Here is a 23,791-nt window from a genome sequence, read left to right on the forward strand (position 1 = left end):
CTCTTAAGAAAATGGCAATACCTAAAACTTTCAACAACTCAGAAACTGTCACTGGCAAAGTTCAGTGTAGGAATTTCACCAATTTCATGGAAATATAATTGCTAAAAGACTATAAAAGCCTTTTTAGAAATGAAAGGATAAGCACATAAGGTTCATAGGTCTGAGACTTCTATTCTAATACTACTCTAATGCTGTGTAACCTAAAAGAAAAGGCAGACAAACCCATCTTTGTGTGTACCAAAGAAGTAGCAAATAGTCAAATTATATTTTAAATCATATTTGTATTAAGAATCTTTACAGTTTAAGAGAATCTTATGGTAAATTGTTCTATAAAACTGATCATAACACCCTAAACAATCTGTTTTGTAAATCAGGATTTTCAAAAATGTCTGCTTCAAATAAAATTAAAAACAATGCTACAGTTAGAATAGAAAGGCAAGGTAAAGTGAAAACTTTTGTGAAATCTGGCTTCTTCACTGAAATAATTATGCTAAGGCTCCATGAAGTACTAGCTAGCTTAAAAGAATCAAAAATGCCTATCAGGAAGAGATGACAAAAACTAGAAATGAATTCACAGAACATGGTGGGTAATGATTGTGTTTACTTCACAAGAAGTTCTATCCATCACCACCCAAGGGGATAAAAAGTCATTTAAAAACCTTTCCCCTTGAGTGGTAACTGTAGTTTAGGTCCCTAAGAGAATACATTCTGTTCAGTGTTACTAAGCAGCTTCATGCCCTGAGTTTCTGAATTCTTTCTACATAAAATCTAGATTTTAAAACCCGGATGGTATCCAGAGAATACCATAACCCTTTTCTAATGGAAAAGACTGAAGTAAGTACACCTCCAAGTCTCCCATGTGAATCTATATATTTTCAGTACCAGCCCATAATACTTTCATTCTGAAGTGCTTACCTTAGAGAAGTAGCCAACAAGATGGCAACCTTTTACATCATTCTGTGTTAAAACATAGAAAAGAAATGGTTCCACATCATAATAGAGTGTCTTGTGGTCAAGAAACAGCTTTGCCAATAAGCACAAGTTTTGACAGTAAATTGTACTGACATTTCCATCAACCTAGAGGGAAAAACAAAACAAAACAAAATGGTTTCATAGAAACTTCTACAAAAGTTACAGAATTAGGTATAAGTATTTTACAATACAGCTACTGTTTAAGATCATAATAATGAAGATATTTCTAGAAGCTAGAGTGATCCCCAAAATGCCAAAAAATTGAACTTTTTAAAGTAAAAGTTTGCTTCACAAATCAGTCAAACTTACAAAAGTATTCTCTGAAGGATTCACTGAACAAAGTTCCTTAATGCATTAAAAAGACTAACAAAAATTTAATTCATACATTTTTTTTCACACCTATCACAATACTTTTTTTTTTTTTTTTTTTTTTTAGAATGGTGTATCCTAATGGCCAGGGATACTAAAATGTCCTCCATTGTTGATGGTTCCAATAACACTGTTACAGCTTTAAAAGGAGGAATGCTGAAGTCCCTGTTGCTGGGCTAAAGCACCCAAGAGAGCAATCAGCCAAGCAAGAGCTCTCTTCGAACTAGAATGATTAAGAGTAGAAGTAGAGAATGTCTTGTTGGTTTTCACATTTCCTTTTTCCTAATAGCTACTAAGATTTGATTTCTCTCAATCAGATATACTGGCTGTTACTCTCCAAAAGATAGCTATTAGCTGAGCTATGGGATCATTTAAAGAAAAGGATGGGTTGGCAAAATTTGAAAGCCAAAGTTATATGAATCTATTTTTTCCCTTTAAAAGAGGGATCTCCATGTTTCTTCTAATGGACTTACTATGTGCAATCTCATTCATTTATTCAACATTTCTCACCTTGGAAAAGTGAGAAGCAATTACTTCTGAAAACTAATGAATAGGTAAATTTTTTATAAGCAAATTCAATTTTTTATTAGTTGTCCAGCAAAAATAGACTGACTGGTTTAAGTCTAATAAAAATATATTAGTAGAATTATGTTTCTGCAATAGCACTTTCCTTTCAAAAAGAAAGCTATTCCTATTTCTTAATCAACATGCATATTAATACAACCTTCATGTTGACATGGCTATATCTGTTAAGAGAAATGCTGTCCATTGCCTGAATTCATAAATCCCAATCTGTTTAGCAATCAAAATATATTGTCCCATGTAGTATTGGGGGTATAAGAGATTAAAGAGTAATGAGGGGTGGATTTGTATGTATTCCTCCAATGCAGATTAACTGATCTATGAGTAATAAACTTGAGAGCTCCCTGGGAATACTGAGAAATTAAGTGATTTGCCCACAGTCACACATTCAGTATTAGAGGTAGGAATTAAACTAAGCTGTTCCCAACTCAAAGATCAGCCTCCAAAGCACTAGGCCATGCTGCTTCACTTAACCACATTAAAAAAAAAAAGGGGGGGGGAACATTGTAAATAATTGATATTGAGATGCTGATGAGTTTCTAGAATTTAGTACTGTTTTGATATTTAATAAAGAGTAGACATAAGGGCCTCATCTTTGTGGAAAGGCATGTCAAAAGTTTAGATATAATAAAATGAAACATTAATTCATGGTTTTAAAGTTTTTACCAGATTTTGAGTCAAATAAGACTAAAAGATAAATCTAGTTTTGAGAATAACTACAAAATGCCTTTGATATTCAGAAAATAAACATGGATTTATAAGAAGAAAGACCTAGTTTCAAGTCTACTTTTTAGCCATGCAAATCTACTTATGTTACATTAGTAAAAAATTCTAGGATCAACATTTGTGACAGCCCTTTATATATGTTTCTAATTTCAAGGACTGCTTCTAAATTACTTATTGCTTCACCATAATAAACCATCCAAAATCATCAGATACTAAATTAATGTTTCCCTTAAGGAATTTATGATTTAATGGGAAGAGGTAGAAGGATAGATATGCAAATATTTAAGGGGATGAATGAATGCAAAGGAATAGCCCCGGCAGTGTGGATGGTATGAAAAATCTGAAAAATCTGAAGGAAAGATGACTTTTATGAATAGGATAAAGGAAAAGGTTGAGGGGAGAGATCAGAGTTGTTGGGAAATTCTACTTATCTCTGCCTCAATTTCCTTATCGGTAAAATGGGATTAATAATAACATCTACCTACTAGAGTTGTGATGACAAAATCAAATAATATCTGTAAAGTGCTTTGTAAACCTTAAAGTGTTATAGAAATGCTAATTATAATGATAATAAAGAACAGTAATTTAAAACTAGAAAGGTTAAAAAAAAAAGTGTCTGATTACAAAGGATCTTAAAATGCCAGGATCATTTTAATATTTTACTCAGATTTTAATGATTTTAGTCATCTAGTCATATTTTAATTGCAGTACCCAAGAATGAGTTACTGAAGCTTTTAGGGTAGAAGAGTGATTATCATAAATACACTTATATAAGTAGACTAGCAAGAGTACACAGGCAAACACTATAAAGGGTAAATTAGATTGAAAAGGAATTACCAGAAACAACACAAGGAGTTAAGAAGCTATTACAAAAAGAAAAAAAAAAGTGCCTGAATAAGGGTTTATAGTGGAGTTGCTTGTAAGGAAAGATCTGAGATATTATATATAATGGAATTAACAGAATTAAGCAATTGAGATTACCAAAATAAACTGCAAGACTACATGCCTAAATGACTAAAATGATAGTCAGATGTCATCAGACAGAAAGTTAGAGACAGGAATTAGTTCTCTCTTGTATTTTTTACTTTTTGGGGGGGGGGATGGGGTGTGGCATAAGGTAATGATTCAGTTCTAGTTTTGATTAGTTTGAGGTGTCATTAAAACAAATGTACAGTGAGTACTTGAAGATACGAAACAGGAGATCTAGAAAGAGGCTGGGGAGTATAAATATAAAACTTTGAAAATAGTCTGCTTAGAAATGATTACTGAAAGCATGAAAATGGGTAAGATCACTGAAGGAAAAAATATAGAAAGAGGAAAGTATCAAGGTTAGACTTCTGGGAAATATCCATGTTTAAGGAACAGAATGTTGGTGAGTTATCAGAAACAAAGAGGAATAGTCAGAAAAGTAGGAGAACCAAGAAAAGACAGTACTTTAAAAGCCCAAAGAAGAGATGGTGAAACAGTGTTAAATCATGCAGAGGTAGATAAGGATAGAAGAGGTCATTAGGAGCCTTAATAAAGGCATTTGAATTTAGTACTAAGGATGGAAGCCAGATCACAAGATGATAAGTGAAGTAATAGCAAGGGAAAGGTGGTATGTAATTTATTCCTCCTAAAAATCTGATAGTAAAGAAAAAAGAAAGATAGTTTGAGGGTGTAGCAGAGTCAAGGAAAGGTTTTCTTAAGGATAGAAAGTTTAAGAGGTGGGATAAAATAATGTTGAATCAACTTCAAAGCAGAGAAAATTTTGGTGCAAGACCTGCCTCTGACACATACCTGCTGTGTGACGTGGGAGCACTTAAAGTCTTATTATATTAATGAAAGCTGAAAAGAAGGCATTCCCCCTTTATCAACAGAATTTCCTCATCCAGGAGTTCCCAATACTAAGAAAATCACAGTTTTAGGCCTTTTTTCTACAGACTAAATGAGGCATATTTGTAGGCTGAGGGAAGAAACAAACAGTAGAGAAATAGGAGGGAGACAAAGCCAGAGAGGCAAGAAAAGAAAGCAGTAAGGAAGGTGAAGGGAGAGAGGGAAGAGGTAGAATCTGGTAAGGGGAAAAGAAAGAAGAGAAGGGCAAGAGGGAGGGAAAGAAGGAGAGGAAGAGGGAGGGAAAACGGGAGAGAGAAGAGGGAAAAGGAAAGGGAGATTATTTGGTGGAGCAAGGTCACAAAGGAGATCACGACAGTATATTTAGGGTACATCTTCAGCAAAAAGAAGAGTCACCATTTCCTGTGAGACTATATTAGAGCACTGAGTAGTTAGAATGAATAGACAAGAACTCAGATTTCAAGTCCAATGATGTCAATAATCTCAGTAAAGTCAGAGGGACTGTAATGTCATCTGTTGAGAGTAAAGAAGAGAGTATATATTTGGGACTTAAGGAAAGGGATGGAGAAATCAGTGTTGCATATAATTAATATAAAAGTATAAATTAAAATGAATTTAAGGATTACAATGCAGCAGCAAGGGCTAGGCTGATAAAAGCATAACTTGTGGTAAATATCATTTTGGTGATATTTTTAGCAGCTTACAGCAGGTTAAAAACATGAGAAGGAAAAATATATGGAAGAAGCTACTGACTGGGATGGCAGTGTCAGAAGATTCTGAAAGACAAATGGTGGAGAAAGTATTAGGAAAGGATGAAAAGGAATAACCATTTATATATAGCATCTACCATGTGCTAAATACTGTGCTAATAAGCACTTTACGAATGTTATCTCGTTAGATTATTAAATTAGCTGACTAGAAGGATCAAAACTAGTAGGAATGAAAGAAAGGTAGAATAGGCTTGATAGACTAGAAGATACAGAAAATTCCAAGACCAAAAGTCATAATGGAGGTCAAGAACAAGTGCAACAATAATAAAGAGAAAAGGGATGCTTGGAAAGACAAAGGACTATGGTCAGATAGAAGAATCCCAGATTTTAGGACATAGAAGCTGAGAACTTTCTTTCAATTGACATTGGGAGTGGAGGTATGCCCACTCAAGTTAGTGGCTGATGTAGAGATGAAGGAGAAATTAAGGGAGTTAAAATTTTTAAGAAAGTGTGAAAACAACACAGTCAATAGGCACAGTCTCAGGATGATGGCAGGGAAGATGAGATGATGGCATGAAAATGAAAGAGATGAAATGTCAATGAAAATGACAGAGAGGGAAGTTATAATAAGCTGGAATAAACTTCAAAAGAGATGTTAAAATACAACAGTAAAGCAAAAGTACAGAACTGACAATGAGGGAGTAAAAGGTAACTCCTCCTAAATCCTCTGAAATCAGAAGAGGGGAAACAACCAGCATTAAAGAAGCCAACCAAAAAACGTCTCTCAGGGGAAAACCAGATTTCAGGTAGTAAAAGGAGAGAAGTTGGGAAATATGCTGACAACTTAAGAGGGGGGGGAAGAAAAAGAGAGTATGTAGCATAGCCAGAAACCAGCACCACACCATGTGCCTTGCCTAATCCTTATCAGAATTTTAAGAGAGGGAAACGGAAGAGGAAAGAGAGAAAAGGAAGAACTGAGTGTCATTTACTAAGCTTTGAGTGATTATGTCAAGTTTTACAGTCAATAGTTGGGTCACTATTAGCTTTCTGGGGATGCCTGCTCAAAAAACATACATAGAAAAGAATTGTCTTTTAACCCACAAGTGATTCATGTACTGATGACATAGAATTCACTCGTGCAACAAGAATTTATTGTGCCTATTGCAAACATAACAGTAAAAGATACTACACTGTTTTATTTCAGCTCAAATTAGCATTATTTCTTCTGACTTTAAATTTCTCTGGCACTTAAATGCACTGCTCAGTTGGGCTCTTAATATCTTACATTGTTAACTAGTTGTTTTATGTATTTATCTATATGGCTTACTTAAGGAGAGAGAACATGTCTTCTACAGTACTTCATTTTTAGGCACAAGATAGAGACAGATGAACAACAGTATGTCTTTAACTGAATAGAAAAGGGGCATACAGAAAGAAATATAATCATAATGTCATAGACACAGTGCCTATCAATATAACAGCATGCACTCAGAAAAATCACTAAGTCTAGTTACTTAAAAGCAATGAATGATGTCTCTAAACAGAGTTGTGGACTCAATTTTAAATAATACTATAGCCTAAGTCTATTCAGGATTGGTAGAATTATGTTCACTCTTCACACTACTGTCTTCTTTGATGTATGTATGTCACAATAAGATTAATCAAGTTTCTAAAGATCTAAAGAATGACCAGAATACAGAGTTGGATACTACAAAAAAAAATCACTACAATTTAAAAATTAAACAGAGAAGAACCACTAAAAATGTATACCTTACCTCAAAGACAGAGATATTATTCTTTCTGTAAATCTCATTAGCAGGAGGGTGGAACCAACCACATTTCTTCATGTGCTGTTGTAGAATAGTTCTACTTTTCATATACTTTAGACAAAATTCACAAAGGTACAACTTAGGCAGCCTGTAAATAAAGATGAAAAAATGGGGCTTTTGATTGATCTGGGCCACACTAAATAATAATAACAAGTACTACCACCTTATTTTTTACAGGGTCTTTTAAAACTTTCAAAAGCTTACCCCCACCCCCACATTGATGATCTTATCTGAGCTTCATAACTACCCTTATAAAGCAAGGACCAGTATGTATCATTATCCCCATTTGAAAGATAAGGAAACTAAAGCCAAGAAAAATTAAATGGCTTGGCTACAATCACATACAGCTAATTAATTAGTGGCAGAAGCAGGATTAGAACCCAGTTTCTTAGTTCTGTGCTCTTTCTACCAGACCATGCTGAATATACAACCTATTATCTAACAATAGAAAGGAATAGGTTAGAGCCAGCATGGCACATTGGAAAACGGACTAGACTTGGGAGTCAGAAGACCTGGGTTTGAGTCCAAGGTCTGACTGTAAGCAGTTCTTTAACCTTAGGCAAGTCACTTAACCTTTCTGAAGCTCAGTTCCCTCCTCTTGAAAACATGGGAGTTGAATTAAATGATTCTTGAACTATGTTTCAGTTTGGTTTTATGATGAAAGGGTCAAAATATTTCATTGATATACTCCTAGCTATCATATGATATATACAACTTTTTCTGGTAAAAACGTTCCTAACCATGTTTTACAAATCAAAGGATCCCAGAATTTATGTAGCTAAGGGACTTTAAAGAATCATTTAGTCTACTCCTCTAATTTTAAAGATGAGTAAACTGAGGCACAAAGAATGACTTGCCTAAGGCCACACAACTAGTTATCAACAAAGCCAGGACCAGAACCCAGTTTTTCTGACTAAGCCAAGGCCAAAAAAATATATCACCTGGTAGCCAACATTCTGGTAATAAGGCTCTCCAAACTTAGTCTGGTCTTCTGATGACAGATGTGCCATCCATTGTCAGACCCATAATCAAAGTCCTTTCAGGGCTTGAACTCCAGTGGCATGGCTTTTGAGAACTTGGTGTGTCACCTTCATACAAGATGAAACACTGAAATAAGGCTTTAATGGAGTATAAAAAAAGAATAGACTCCACATATTTTGAATACAGAGTTAGTTTTTATTCTACCCTGGACTCTAAAACTCAGGGTTCATCATTTCTCTTCAAAAAAAGAAAATATAATCAATTATTCATTCTAAATTAAATTTATGAAATCATAATATAACAAGTTGATACATAATATAATCAAGATAAAATCGCACACAGCAAATTTTTTGGTTTTTAACTGCTAGCTCAAAAAACATTTTCATCATTTAAGAAAAAAAGGACCTGGTTACATACATTAGTAGTATGAAAATAATAATAAACGGAATAGGAACAGGGAGTGGGCTTCTGATTTCACTAGCATAGGAAAATGCTGACTGAGGAACTCTTTTGACATAGGTTAACACTTTCTCTGCAATTTTATACACTAAAAGAGTAAGTGGCCTACAACATAAGAGGTAAGTGACTTTTCCAGGGTCAGAAAGCCAGGACTTGAACCCAGATCTTGCTAGTAGTAAACATGATGTAAAAATGTTAAGCATACTCAATAAAAACTGTAAATAAACTTCAAATAGCAGCACATTAGAAAAAGGTTTTGATTTAAAGAATGTGGTCATGTAGAAGACATGTTTTTTAAATAGGTTTTTCTAAGGTTTTTATACTTTCTTTGTCCCCAATATTAACGAATGTTCTTTAAAATAATAAAATCATATCTTGCTACAAATACATTATTTGTGGTGATCTTTTAGATAGTAGCTTAAAAAAAAAAAAAAAAAGATTTTTGGTCCAATCTAGCCTCTTACTATATCTTCAGTGATTGCTACTGTTATCATTCTGCCTTATTATTATCATCAACTACTGTTGAATGCCTTTGGCACCTTTAAATAATTTCTATCTTCATTAAATTTACATCCAATTGTGTAAGATGTTCGACATTAAAATCTCTAAACTGGCAATAGTATTATATTTCTTTTTCTGTGATGTTTGAGTTGTAGTCTTAATTTTTTTTTAAACTAGGCATTCATTTTAAGTTTGAAAAGTTGCTCTCATTTGGCATTTCTGAGTTAGCACAGCGTATGTTTTCTAACTATTCCTCATTTTTGACAAGTTAATATAGTTTCTAATATTTGTACAAATCTTATCAAAATAAACCTTCAAAATAACCTTTTAATCAGCAATGGTAAAACTATATAGCAGACACCAAGTTTTTTCTAAGCCTCTTTGTTTATTTCCCTATGCTACCTCAAAATTCACTGCTTACTTTCTCAGTAAGAGCATAGAAAGATAAATAACTTATCTCTTCTTTACTACAAACTTTCCTAACCTAGCTGCTTAAAGAAATCATCCATAAATCTAGGCATTTAAAGTGGTCCAATAGTTCTATTAATTGACTGATAAGTATCTTATAACTGCTAGTGGGCTTTGTTGGAGTTTGAAATAACTTTCTCCCAATAGGAAGGGTGAAACCTACAAAGGGAATAATATTCACATAATGACTATGAAAATGGATAAAACATGCCTTTCATTTTTCTACTCTATCTCAATTCACTAATAGTAAAACCTCAATGTATATCTAACCTTGTTGAAGCCTCAGAAGTAATTCTCAAGAGGTGATTTCACTTCTTTAAGTATAAAATGTTGCAACTCAGTGATAAGCAAATGTTCCTTTCTATGTGATTATTAGAAACTTCAAAAAATTGTTTTTTCTTTTTATTGCATTGTGTTTGTGAAGGGAATAAAAATAATAAGTGAATCAAATAAGCTGTCTAAATTTTAATAGCAACTAATAATTTCATTCTAACTACAAAGTCACAAAATAATAATAATACTGACTTCCTAAGATATGTAAGAGATTTTTCCTTCTTTTAAAAGCTTCAGTGACAACCCAATCCAAAAATTATTTTGTTGTTTACTGGTCCACAAAATTTTTACTATCAAAAGTATTTGGTTCTTAAAATTTATAAACAAAACAAAAAAACCAAAACCTATAGAACTCTTTCTCTCTTTTTCCTTTTACTCCTTTCTCTCTCAATGGTAACTCCCATGAGATGCCACAACAAAGCTTCAAAAAGCAACACAGTCCATGGTAAAGAATTTTGGTATATTATTGGTCTACAGGATAATTTGCGTTGGAAAATGCAGCATTTAAGTTCAGGACCTTTTTCTAGTTCCTGGCTTACATATATGCTTATTATATAACAAGTACTTTTTGATGGCTGTAAATTATTAAGTTACTGAACTAACCTGTATAAATTAAAAACACATAAGCTAGTACAGATCCAAATGATGCAAAACTCCTAATACCAACTGAAAGAAAAGCAGAAAGATAAAAGATAGAAGAAAGGAAAGAGGAAGGAAGACTAAAAAAATATCACAAAACCTTGTTCTTCTCCCTTGAAAGATTATTAGCCCCTGGTCTAACCAAACTAAAAGATTTACTATTATGTATAAAAGGAGAGATAGTATTATCACCTTATTTATTTCTATCCTGTCAGATCCCATATTAAATACTCATTTTTTAATACCTATTCCAATGGAATAACCAATTCCAGGAATGGAAGCTGTTGATCTAAAGAGAAATGTCTTTTAAGCTTAAATAAAAATATTTCTTCTGGTATTATTAGTACATAAAACTCTAGTAATAGTGCATAGAAATACCACCATACAAAAACATTAGGTAACATGTAGTACTAAAACTTCTATTTTTGAAAGATCACTTCCCAACAGCTACTATAAGTTGTGCAATAAGAGTTAAGTTTGAATATTTCTAGATTGTGGAGAAATGCTAAGTGTCATTCTTAAAGATAAGTGGATTACTAGAGCATTTTGCTGAACTCTTGGGATATGGTCCTGAGGAGTCCTATGTGATACAGCCTTAGTTCAACCATTATGATGAATCCCTCCTATCCTGGGAAACAAGCATGAGCTTGCAGTTTTTAAGGACTGTGGAAGCAATGCTTCTCTTGATTCTAAAGTATCTAACGAAATGCTTCTCAGGAAGGGTTCTCATCCTAGTACCCCCAAAGCAAGCACGTGGATTAGTAGTGATCTCTACTCTAATATCACCTGAACTCCTATCCAGGAGAACTAATGGATTAATAGACATTTCCACTTGGACTTCACCTAAGCATCTCAAACTCACTGAGTCCAAAATGGAGCTTATTATCTTTGTTTCAAAACTTCTCCCTTATTTCTCCTGAGGGCACTAAATCATATACATCAACCCTTTCCTTTCCTAGGTTTCCCATATCCAAATAGTTGCCCAACTCTTACCACTTTCATCTCTGTAACATTCTTCACACATTCATACTTTTTGTAAATTCCCAAAGCTACCATTCTAATTCACACCATAATCATTTCTCAATTAATACGATTGCAATAGGGTCCTAACTGGACTCCAGGCTTTCAAGAATCTTCTCCAAAGTATTCTTCCAATGTATAGCTACCAAATTAATATTCCTAAGGTACAAGACTAATCATGTCACTTCCTTGTTCAAGAATTTTCAGTAGCTGCCTTGGCTTTTAGAATAAAATGTATATTCCTGAATTTAGCTATTAAAGCCCTTTAATCTGGCAAGTGAAAACCCACTTTTCTAGACTTATTGCATATTATTCCCCTTCATATAATTGCTGTTCCAGTCAAAATTATACTAAACTTGAAATTCCATTGTCAGCTGCTATGCCGTTTTAAACAGAATATCTATTTTCCCTTGGATGTACTTTCACCTCCATCTCTCAGAATCCTTAACAGCCCTCAAGATATAGCTCATGTATCTCCTCCTATAGGAAGTCTTTCTAGATTCCCCTAATTGCTAGCACTCTTTCCTTTTTAAAATTATTTACTTATCTTTTTACCTGATTGTACAAACATTGGCTCACAAAACTTAATGGTAATGTAAATATAAAATAAGGAATATAAAAAATATAAAAATGTTAAGAGAATCATAGAACTTACTGGAAGAGGAGTTAGGAATTATCTAGTATAATCCAATAATTTTATAGATGTGGAAACTAAGGCTCATAGCCTTATTAGTCAAATAACTACTGGAAGATTTGGGACCCAAATCCAGATCATTGGTCTCTTAGTGTTATTTCTTTTATATCAAGCTGTCTTTAACCTCTTCATTTCTCCTACTAGAGAATAGATTGTATAAGCAACATGACATGGAAGAAAAGAGTTGAAGGCTAAGAAGGACAAATTCTAATTGTGGCTATTCATTAATTATTTTAGCTATTCCAGAGTAGAGGAAAAAATAACCATATTCCTTTGAGAGTGAGACAGAGGGTTGCTTGTTGAAACACATCAATTTAATCTAATATGGGTTCCCTGAAACGTAACCATCCTTTCCAACAGTAATTACTTTATGATTTTTTCATTTTTTTTTTCTGAGACAATTGGGATTAAGTGACTTGTCCAGGGCCACACAGCTAGGCAGTGTTAAGTGTCTGAGGACAGATTTGAACTCAGGTCCTCCTGACTTTAGGACTAATGCTCTATCCACTGCGCTACCTAGCTGCCCCCACTCTATGAAATTTTTTAAAGATTTCAATTTCTCTAATTTTTGACACATTATTGGGACTAGATTTTGTTTTAAAAGGCAAATAAATTTTTAAAAGTTAACATCAAGGCCTCAACATTTGGTCAATAACTTGGAAAGAATTTAACTTCGAACAAACAGAAAGATGATTGAGATCTACTGAAATATGGGAGGCACTTTTATGCCATGAAAAGACGACTGGATGGGGAATCAAAGGGCCTGAATTCAAATCCTGACTCTTCTATTTTACTATATGGTAAGATCTTGGGCAAGTCATTTACCACTCTGCATCTACATCTCTTCCTAGACTATATGACTTCTGAAAGCACCTTCTAGCTCTGGATCTAATGAATGGAAAAGAATCACTAAACCCAAAGACTTTTTCTCAATCCTCATTCTCTCTCATTTCCTTGAAGCCTTTGACACTGCTGGTCTCTCTCTCCTTCTTGATACTCCCTTCTCTCCTGGTTTCCCTATCTCACCACTCCTCTTTTGTGACCTCTTCCACATCACATCCAGAGGTTCTGTCCTGAGACCTCTTCCTTTCTTCTTCTATACTACTTCATTTCGTGAACTCATTACCTCCTTTGGATTTAATTACCTATATTTTCAAACTTCCCTATCCTAACCTAACTTCTCTATTGACTCACATCTCCAACTGCATTTCAAACACCTCAATATGGATGTCAGGTAGACATCTTAGTTTAAGATATCCAAAACTCCTTAACTTTCCCCCAACCTTCCCCTGCTCATTTTCTCTATTACAGCAGAAGTCAATATCACACCTTCTAGTGTCTCTCCACTCCACACCCTAGAAGTCATCCTTTACTCCTCATTCTCTCTCGTCCTCCATAACCAATTTGTTGCCACGATCTGTTCATTTAAGTTTTGCAAGATCTCTCAATTATGTCCCCTTCTCTTTTCTAATACTATCCCCATCCTGGTTTCAGACCCTTATCAACTCCTACCTGGACACTCTGATAGCCCTCTGGTGGGTCTCTCTGCCTCAAGTCTCTCCCCACTCCAATACATCCTCTAGTCAGTCACCAAAGTGATTTTCTTCAAGTGTAAATCCTTCCCCATTACTCCCCTATTCAATAAACTTTAGTGGTTCTTTATCACCTCCCGGATCAAACATAAAATTTTTTGTCCAAAGACCTCAATAACCTGATCCCATCCTAAGCTTTCCAGTCTTCTTACATCTTACTAACATATATACTCTTTGATCTAGTGACAGTGGCCTCCTGATCCATCAACAAGACAATCCATCTCTCAACTCAGCATTTTCACAGGCTGTTCTCCTCATGCCTGGAATGATCTCCCTCTTCATCCAACTAACAACTCTTCTAGAAAGGAAAGTCTTCCCCAACCTCTCATAACCCCAGTGTCTTCCTTCCCTTAATTATTATCTATTTATCCTGTATACAGCTTGTTTGTACTTATTTACCTGATGTTTCCCCCATTTGACTATGTTACTTGAAAGACAGGAAATGCCTTTGGTTTGTATCACTAGCACTCAGCACAATGTCCAACACATAGTAGGTTCTGGATAAATGTTTACTGGCTGACATGATTACTGATTGATCGTAAATGGTTTCTAAATTTTAGAGGACAGGTAAGTAAATTTGGCTTAAAGGCCAAATATGGTTTAGTCCATAGATCACTTTTAAACAAAAGATGAGTTGTTACTTAAGTTTTTTTATTCTGAGGTCTGTAGGTTTCATATAACAAAGGTTAAGAATTGCTGTCTGAAAGGAATAAGACAGATTTAAGCTAGAAAGGTAGGACAGAACTATATTACAGAAGAGGTTGAATACCAGGTTTAGATAATTGTACTTTACTGGTAGACAAGTGAGATATATTAAAGGACTGAACAGAGTAATGAAGTGATTAGATCCTACAGAAAAATAATTAATCTGGCATGAGTACAAAAATACTAATATTGGCTGAGAATAGAAGCACAAAGATGAGTTATAAGTCTATTACAATAATCCAGGTGGGTAGCAATTAGGGTTTACATTAGGTGCTAGTAAAACAGAAGAAAGAAAGGTGCTAGAGATATAGCTTCAGATTAAAAAGAACATGAAAAGATGTGAAAGGGGAAAGAAAGAAAAGGGTCAAAGATCATATACACAATTAAACATAGGAAATTTTTAAAATGGTGGTCTGCTAAGAGAAAGAATGAATTCAGAAGGAATAAGAAGTTTTGAAGTAAAGAAAAGGACTGATTTTTAATAAGCTGAGTTTGTGACACCAGTGGAATATAGATTTTTTTTTTCTATATTCAATTTAATAAGCACTTATCAAGAACCCTCTATATGCCAGATATTATACTAGACACTAGAAAATGAAAGCTATAGTTTGGAAATTTTCTATTCAATAGTAACCAGGTGTGCAATGGATAGGAGGAGTTGAAATCAGGAAGACTTGAGACCAAATTCTGCTTCAGAAACTTATTAGTGACATTAGGAATCTACTTAACCTTTCTCAGCCTCAATTTTCTCATCTTAAAATGAGGATAATAATAGAAGCTATCTCTCATGATTACTACAAGGATCAAAAAGAGCTAATTTGTGTACAGTGCTCTGAAAACTTAAAAGCCCAAGATAAATGCTAATTCTTAAGAAACAATGTACCAAAAAGGTAGAATCTGTTTTGTTTTTGTCTTTGTATCCCCACTGCCTAGCATAATGTTTGCCACAAATTAATTCAGAATAAACATTTACTGAACAAATAGATAAATGAATGAGATAGAAATCTGGGAGTCACCTCAATTAAGACTAATTAAAATCATGAGAGAAAATGTGATTGCCAAAGGAGAAACCCAAGGAGAGAATATTAGAGAATATCCACTATAATTTTGGGAAAAAAGGGGGGGAGGGGAAATATAGAAGGATTAGGGAAAAGGGGAAAGGCAGGTGGCTCAGAGAAGAATCATCAAAGAAGCAAACAAAAGAACAAAATTAGGAAAGAAATACAAGGAGAGCACAGTGTGTCAAAAGTTAAAAGAAGAGATACTATCTAAAAACCAAGAGTGGGCTAATAACATCAAATGATGTGCTGTGACCATCACTCCCCTCTATCCCTTAATTTTTATCCCAGGGCATCATCTGGCACTGGCCTCCTTTCCCTACCTTGACCCCATGATAAATCAGTTCAATTCTACACTATCCTCTCTTGTGAGTCCTCTGCCTTCTTTTCCTAGTGATGATCTTGCTCTGCCAAGTTCAAGTCTTGAATTACTCCTATCCATGCTGTCTTGGCTCTTAATCACATGCTGATGAATAAAGCTAGGAAAATAAAATTAAAAACAAACAAACAAAAAACAAAAACACACAACTCTGCTGAATGCATTCATTACACATTTATGCTACATAAATTCAACTAGGTACTCACTGCAGCAAGGCAATCCTTTCACAATTCATTGATCTATTCCCCACAGTTGCTTTTCCAAACCTTCCATAACCTCCTTTGCCCCTAGCTTCTCAATTAAGAAACCTCTCATATTTTGGTAAACAAAAAAAAAAGAAAAAAAAAAAAAAAACCACTAAAGCCATTCATTAAAAATCCCTCTTGTCCCCTGCTCTTCATTTTGTATCACTCTCAGAGATGGCTTCTGCCACTATTCTCTCCTTTACTTGTCTCACATTAAGAGATAGCCTCTCTCTCCTTGCACAAGTGATTCTATCCCATCTTGTCTTCTACCAGCAAATTACTTTCTCTATCATCTCTACACTTATTAACCTTCAAATTCTCCCTGTGTCTGCTGGTTCCTTGCTGCCTATGGATATACTCATGTTTTCCATCCTCAAAAACCTCTCATTTGATCTATCTATCCCTTAGTTATCACCTAATTTCTTTCATCCATTTCAAGGCTAACTCCTTGAAAAGTCTCTATAATGGGTGTCTCAAACTCTTTCCTCTCATTTTCATCTTAATTTTCTATAGTCTGGCTTTCAACAGTATCATTCCACTGAAATGGATCTCTCCAGAGTTACAATTGATCTATTAATTCCTAATCTAATGGCTTTTTAAAAAATCCCTATCTTTCTTGAGTTAACATATGTAAAATGTTTTGAAAATCTTACGATGCTGTTATCATTTTCAACATTTTTGCATTCTTTGACTCTGTAGATTAACCTCTTTTTGAAACTAACTGGGTTTTCAACACACTGTGCTCTCCCTGTCCCATCCTTGCTCTTCTTTGCATAAAATATACCTTTCACTTCTTTATCCTGTGCATTTCCACCAGCTGCATTCCTACTCCTACCATCTTCTTCATCCTCATCTATGCCTTCCACCTTCCTTGGTTTTCAAGTCTCAGCCAAGATCCCAACTTCTGATAGAAGTCTTTTCTGGATTTCTTTCACACTAGTTCCTTCCTTCTGAGTTTATTCTGAACAAATCTTACTTATACAGTTATTTGCATATGCTCTCTGCCATTTAATTGTGAACCCCTTAAGGGCAGAGTTTTTTCCCAACCTTGGAGTTTTGCCTTTTTTGTATTGCAGTGATTAGCACAGTTGTCCAGTGTTATTTGTTCTTTGTTCTTGAAAAGGACTAATGACATTAGGAAGATAATGCCTTGATTTGCACCTATGTTCACTTCATAAGGACTGAGAAAAAGCTATTGGGACTTTGTGGTACAGGAAAATAGTTAATCTTTGAGAGGGCACTTTCAGCATAGTGGTAAGAGGAGAAGGAAGAAATACAAGAAAAAACAATGAAGAAGTAGAGTCATAATTATAGGTGACTTTTTAAGAAGTCAAGGAAAGATAAAAGATGGTTGGTAACTGATTTGAGTTGAAGAGTGAAAACTAGTCTAGAATTAGAAAGCTCAAACTACATGTGTAAATAGGTAAGAAAAAGTCAATGAAAGGAGTAAGATAGAAGAGGTTTAAAACAGAAAGAAGATGATTGCAGGAACAAGGTCTAATTTGTTGTAGAACAGAAGTAAGGTGAACTAAAGTTCCTATATTTTTTATATAACTAAAGTAAGTATTAGAGAGCTGAACTCAGGTTAGGTGAAGGCTTCCAAAAAAAATCTTTTTTAAAATTATATTTTTTTTAGGAAATCAAAGCACTTTCCAAATAATAACTCATTAAGCTTCACAACAGTTTACTGAAAGGTGGTTAACAAAGCAAAGAAACTGAAGCATTAATGGTTTATATAGTGCAATAAACTCAGTAATTCTGCTACTTCAGATTTATTCTCTAAACCAATTCCATCTTCCACTGCCCCGAATCTCTACTCTTAAAGTTTAATATAGGTCTAATAACTGTACAAATTAATTCTCAGTAAATGGAAAATGGGGATGGAACAAGGAAGAAGCTAGAAATCCCAAAAAACTATGTGGAAAGCCAATTCATTCAAGTATAAGGTACAGTTTCTAAACTAATATTTTTCCTTTTTCAAAAAAGACTATTAATTTCTGAGAAGCAAATTCAATTATAAAATTTAAGCTGGTTAAAATTTCATATTTTAACATAAAGTCATATCTAAATCAATCTTTCAATTTATCTATAGCTAATTACAAATTAATACATTTCTAAATTACTTAGTTTTAATGATGAAGAAAGGAGTTATATAAGTTTTTCCAATTTGTTTTATTTGTGAAGTTTCAAATATTAAAAAAGTTTTTATATTGTGCATATAAAATTACTTAAAATCACACATAATTAAGATTTAAAAAAAAAAAAAAAGTAACTGTGAATATCAATGTTACCACAAGGACCCTCTGATCTCTGTTTCCTGAACTGTAGACTCCAACAATTTCAAGTATATTACTGTATGGAAAGTACTATACTACACAATGAGAAAGAAACAAAGTGTTTATCATGCAGTCCCTGCCCTCTTAGAAATTTTAGTAGTCCAGGCAGGGGAAAGGGAGTGGGAGAAAGAGACATGATACCAAGTTAACTATAACACAAATTACATAATAAATATATGAGAGAGTCCTAAAACAAAGTATCATGAAATCTGAGAAAGTCTCACCAATAGGGATATTAAGGAAGACCTCTTAGAGGAGTTAGCATATGAGCTGGGATTAAGAGAATAGGTAGGAATTTAACAGAAGAAGAAAATTTTCCATGCAGAGGAATAGGAATGAAATTTTAATGAGTGAGAAAAGGCACTGAGGGGGATGAGAAAATAGTATGTATTTTAGGGAAAAAGAATATTTAATTTGGCTATAGTATAGAATGTGTTGGGGAGAATATTATAGCATAAAACTAGAATAGTGCCCGATTATGATAGGTTTGAATGCTTGGCAAAGAAGTCTGAACTCTATAGAAACTAGGATCTACTAAAGATTTCTGAAGAATGATATAGCCAACAGCTACATCACAACTATATATAAGAAAATTTATAGCAATATGTAGAATAGCTTTTTGGGGGGAAAGGGAAGAGGGAGATGACATGGTCTATAAGGAATCTAACTGTAGTAATTCAGGTAAAGAATAATAAAAGTCTAACAAGACCTATAAAGAACAGAGGATTGATATAAGAGAACATGAGGATGTGGAGTCTACTTCCAAATTTAATATTCTATCACTATAAAAATAAGACTTAATAGTGTCTCACAACGTACCTTGAGTATTCTTGTGGATATGGGGAGGAGTACCAGGTATGAATTTCATATTTTCCAAACTCAATGACAGAGGGACAGCGGACTTGTGGATCAGGGGGACCAGTCACTCCAACTTTCTGTGCAGTAAAGAAACACATTACAGAAATTAGCCAAATTAAGAACACTGAGACCAGTGTGAAAGAAAGATATGAGTTAAGTTATTACTTTATTGGAATTCCAGCAATTGGTAAAAATAGTTTGTCACGTTTTATTAATAATATTACTCTTTACAATAGGTCTCTGGGATAAAATTCCTTAAAAATAAGATGCTCTTGATATTATATTCACTTTCTATTTAAAAATTCCATACATTTAAATACTTGGCCAAAATTTTCATCAAAGTATTGTATTTACTGACTTACTTTCTAGATGTACAAGTGATTAGATATTACAAAAGAAATGATTGATGTAAAAGATATTAATAAATACAATAAAAAGGCAAATAGACTTCTAAGGCTGTATATACATATGCATATTCAACACATAAAATGTAAAAGATTCTATATAGACAAAAAGATATAGCTAAGAGAAAGAATGACTTTTTTTTAGAGATGCCTGATATTTAAGAATATCATGAAACACAAATATAAAATCCAAATTCTCAGTATTTGGTTTTACACCTAAAGAAATTTCTCAACAAACTTGATCATTTTGTTCAACATTTGTTGTCCTATGACGTACTTTTTATCCATTTTTCTTCCAAGGGATATGCCAAGTGACTTTTTAAAAAATAATCATATGGCCTAAGTAATCCACCCTTGGAGTATCCTATAAAGTTAGTTGTTCAGGGAAAAACAATAAATTTAGTAATTTGTGTTAACTTCTTACTACAGTCTTCAATGGCTTAAAGGGAATATTGCATACTCTACACAATTCAAACACAAGCCAATTTTCCAATACATGAAGACTATATTATGAATTCCTGAATACAAATTCTGTCTAGGATAGCACCTGCCATAGAAATGTTGCAGAATTATTGAGTGAGGCAGATTCTGAACTTCTTCATACACAGAAATCTGAAATTCAACCCCTCTCCCTAGAAGAGTTGCTATGAAAACTTTACATTTTATTGGGGAGGAGGGGAGCATTGTACAGATTAGGATCATAATGAAAGCTCTTTGTTGTATGCTTCATCTCCAAAAAAAGTTTAAAAAAAAAAAAAGTAATTACTATAAAAGAGGTAAGATTGTTTATTTAGTAATTTTATATTAATAAGTTCATCTGGAAGAAAAATGCCTCTTCACAACAGCTCATTTAAAAAGCTCTTGTTGAGTCTCCACTATCCTTTTATTAAAGAAATAGCCAAGGGATTTGTCTCAGGTTACAATGGGAAGACAGCCAAATTTTTAAAAAAAATTTTTAAAGTAATTCTACCTTAGACACCTCTAAACAAAAGAGCCTAACACCAACTGGGTTAAATTATTTAGCTGTACAACTCAGTTTATGATATCCACACTAAGATCAAAAGTCATAATATGTAAGATAATATTATAATATAGAAAACAGTTTAAATGCATAAATAATTTGACAAAAAGCTTTTAAAATAAAACAAATACTGTATTTTTCATGAATCTGCAAGTATTCTAATTCACAATGAATATAATATTTTATAATTCACAATGAATATAATATTTTATACTCTATCCTCAAAACTTTAAATAACAAAAAATTACTAGTTACACACACACACACACACACACACACACACACACACACAAAGTTATCAGTACAACTGAGACCAGATATATCTTCCTAAAGCAAGGTTCACTAAGTAGTCCAAGAAGTGAAGATAGATAGACCTGCGGTGATACTGCTTGTTCAATGAATGTTTTCCCATCAACTCCCCGTCTCTCTTCCAGGTGAATGCCTACTGCAGATGTGGAGAGCCAACTCCAGTACAATTGTTTGCACATCACAACCACCACAGGTCTACACCAAAAGACACACTTGCCAAGACTTCCACACTGTCTGCAGTTTCCCTGATTTTTCCTCACCTAGAAATGCTTTTTGCACATGCTCTTTTCTTTCCTCTTCTCCCAAGAGTCGCCCTCCTGTTCCTTCTACAGCACCCATTTACAAATCCCCAATGTGCTTCTCATAGCCTGCCTTACTCTACGCATTTCCTTTTGTTCAGGAGGAGGTTAACAAAGTTCCATATGTTAACTCAGCAACAACTACATTTAAACTAAGTTTTAGCCCAATCCTTGCCAAGAATACTAACCCATTAATTTATTACAATATCACTTTATTACAAAATTTTGGTCATGTTATCTTTCTACTAAATATATTTTGTTCTTGTTTTCCAATTCAATTTAAGAGAATATTTTTCAAATATCTAGCTCTAGTTCCCCTGCTTTAATATAAACATTAATTTTTACAGGCAGACACTTTTTAAATGTTAACACTATCAATTATTTAGCTGAAATTAATGACCTATTTCTAAATTGGAATGGAATAAGTCAAGAGAGATTTAAAACTATATTAAATGCTCTTTTTTTCTGGAACTAAACTAAAAAAGCAAAATTTTTATATCTGCCAGATTCTGTAAACTTAAAACCCAAACCAGAATGCATTATTAATCTTGTGGGAAAATACAGTCCCCTAACAACTGGCAACCTACACAATGCTATTTTTCCTCTAGAGAGTCTCCTTTACTTGTGAAGATGTAAAACAAGAAACACTGCTGCCTGCCTCGTTATTTTCTGATACTCTAGTTTCAAAATTTCCTTTAATGTTTAGCTACTACAAATTAGGATATGAGTATGATGGGATACTATAAAAATAACAAATAACGCATTCAAAGAAAATAAGGACTCACATATGATTTGAGATTGAAGCAAGCAGAACCGAAAGAACAATATATGCAATGACTACATCATGCTGTTAAAAACAACACAAAATTGCAACTGAATTCAGGATATAGATCCAAGGACCAAAATTGAATTTAGCTGCCAACTGTTTTAGAAAGTCAAATGGACATCCCTGGACAGAAGCAACTACTATACTGGGAAGTTTTGCTTAACTATTTTTCTTTAGTTTCAAGGGAGAAGAAAATGTAGGAAAACTATTGTGAGATAGAAACATAAACATCAATTTTTCAAAAATATCTAAAAACAGAACTCCCCAAAATATTAAACAGGGGCAGCTAGGTGGCACAGTGGATAGAGCACTGGACCTGGAATCAGGAAAACTTTTTTTCCTGTCTTCAAAATCAAGCTTCAAACACTTATTAGCTGTGTGATTCTAGGTAAGTCATTTACTCCTGTTTACCTCAGTTTTCTCATAAGGTGGAGAAAGAAATGGCAAGCCACTCCACTATCTTTTACCAAAAAAAACAAACAAACCCAAATCTGTTATACACAATAAATGATCAAAAACACATTAATTACTCTCTTGCTTTGCATTCCTTGGCATATGAAGCTATCAACATAATTTGTAAATCAGTAATTGGAACTACAAACATAGGTTTTCCATTGAAATCATATTATACATAGCAGTTAGGAAGCTTACTTATTCCATAAAAGTCTAATCATCTAGAAACTCCTAATATTCCTGAAAGAAAAGTACTTTAATAAACCTAATTCATCCTATATAATAATATTTCTTTAGGAAAATATATTCAGAGTTCTAAAACATTCATTCAACATTTACTAAGTAGAACAAGGTGACGCAGCACATAGAAAACTGTTCCAGGCTCAGAAACTTACTAGCTGTATAGCCTTGAACAAGTCACTTCTTTTGTCTGTCTCAGTTTCTTTCATAAAGTGATGATAATAATACTACCTACCTCCCAAGATTATTATCAGGATGAAATGAAATAATTTTTATTTATAGTATGCTTAGCATACTTTGGCACATAGTGCTATATTATTGGAGGCTATTTTTTTTTTTAAATCAAGTGGTCCATTTCAGTTCTCATGCCAAGTAACACATGAAAAAAAGATATTATAGCTCTCAGTATTAGTGACAGCTCTTATAGCTTTGGGAAGTGGGAAGGGAAATAGGGATGTATAAAAGGAATGGACAGAAATAAGTCTTTTTGGCAGTATATTCAAAATATGTGTATCTGCATCACATCTCTATCTTGTAATTTATCACTGTCTTTCCAAATGAACTATAAGTAGAAACTCTTATCTTTTACTATTTCTGAATCCCCTACATGAACAAGCAGATAGCAACAACTGATTAATTTTAGGATAGCTAAAGACACCTCTTGTAGAATGAAACAAAATTTAAATGGCTAATAAATACTTGTTGAATGAACAACTAAGCTTCTCTGTCATATTTTATATATTAATTTATATACTATATTTAGTTTGCCTCATTTGTAGATATAATTGTGCCAAAAAATGCCTTTATATAAAAAAATCTTTTTTCACATCATTAAAATTTCAAAAACACTTTACAACTTTCTAGTGTCTCAACAAAATGCCTTCATTCTGGATTGAGATTTATGAAAATTAATAAGTAAATAATTACAAGCAAGATAATAACATCCTATG

The 23,791-nt window shown here is 33.6% G+C and overlaps 1 protein-coding gene across 6 annotated transcripts in view; it reads right to left on the reverse strand.

The window, feature by feature from the left end:
• Positions 1–23,791, reverse strand: part of KAT6A (lysine acetyltransferase 6A) — a 146,863-nt gene that overhangs the window by 27,672 nt on the left and 95,400 nt on the right. For all 6 annotated transcript variants that reach the window (XM_074287347.1, XM_074287350.1, XM_074287348.1 and 3 more), the window contains 3 exons: positions 19,251–19,366; positions 6,968–7,109; positions 916–1,077 (listed from right to left, as the gene is read on the reverse strand). In XM_074287347.1, coding sequence (XP_074143448.1) covers positions 916–1,077; positions 6,968–7,109; positions 19,251–19,366 — 420 coding nt within the window. The remainder of the gene's footprint in view (positions 1–915; positions 1,078–6,967; positions 7,110–19,250; positions 19,367–23,791) is intronic.

The sequence above is a fragment of the Sminthopsis crassicaudata genome, chromosome 2 (genome assembly GCF_048593235.1).
Source record: "Sminthopsis crassicaudata isolate SCR6 chromosome 2, ASM4859323v1, whole genome shotgun sequence".
In the NCBI taxonomy this organism is placed as follows: Eukaryota; Metazoa; Chordata; class Mammalia; order Dasyuromorphia; family Dasyuridae; genus Sminthopsis; species Sminthopsis crassicaudata.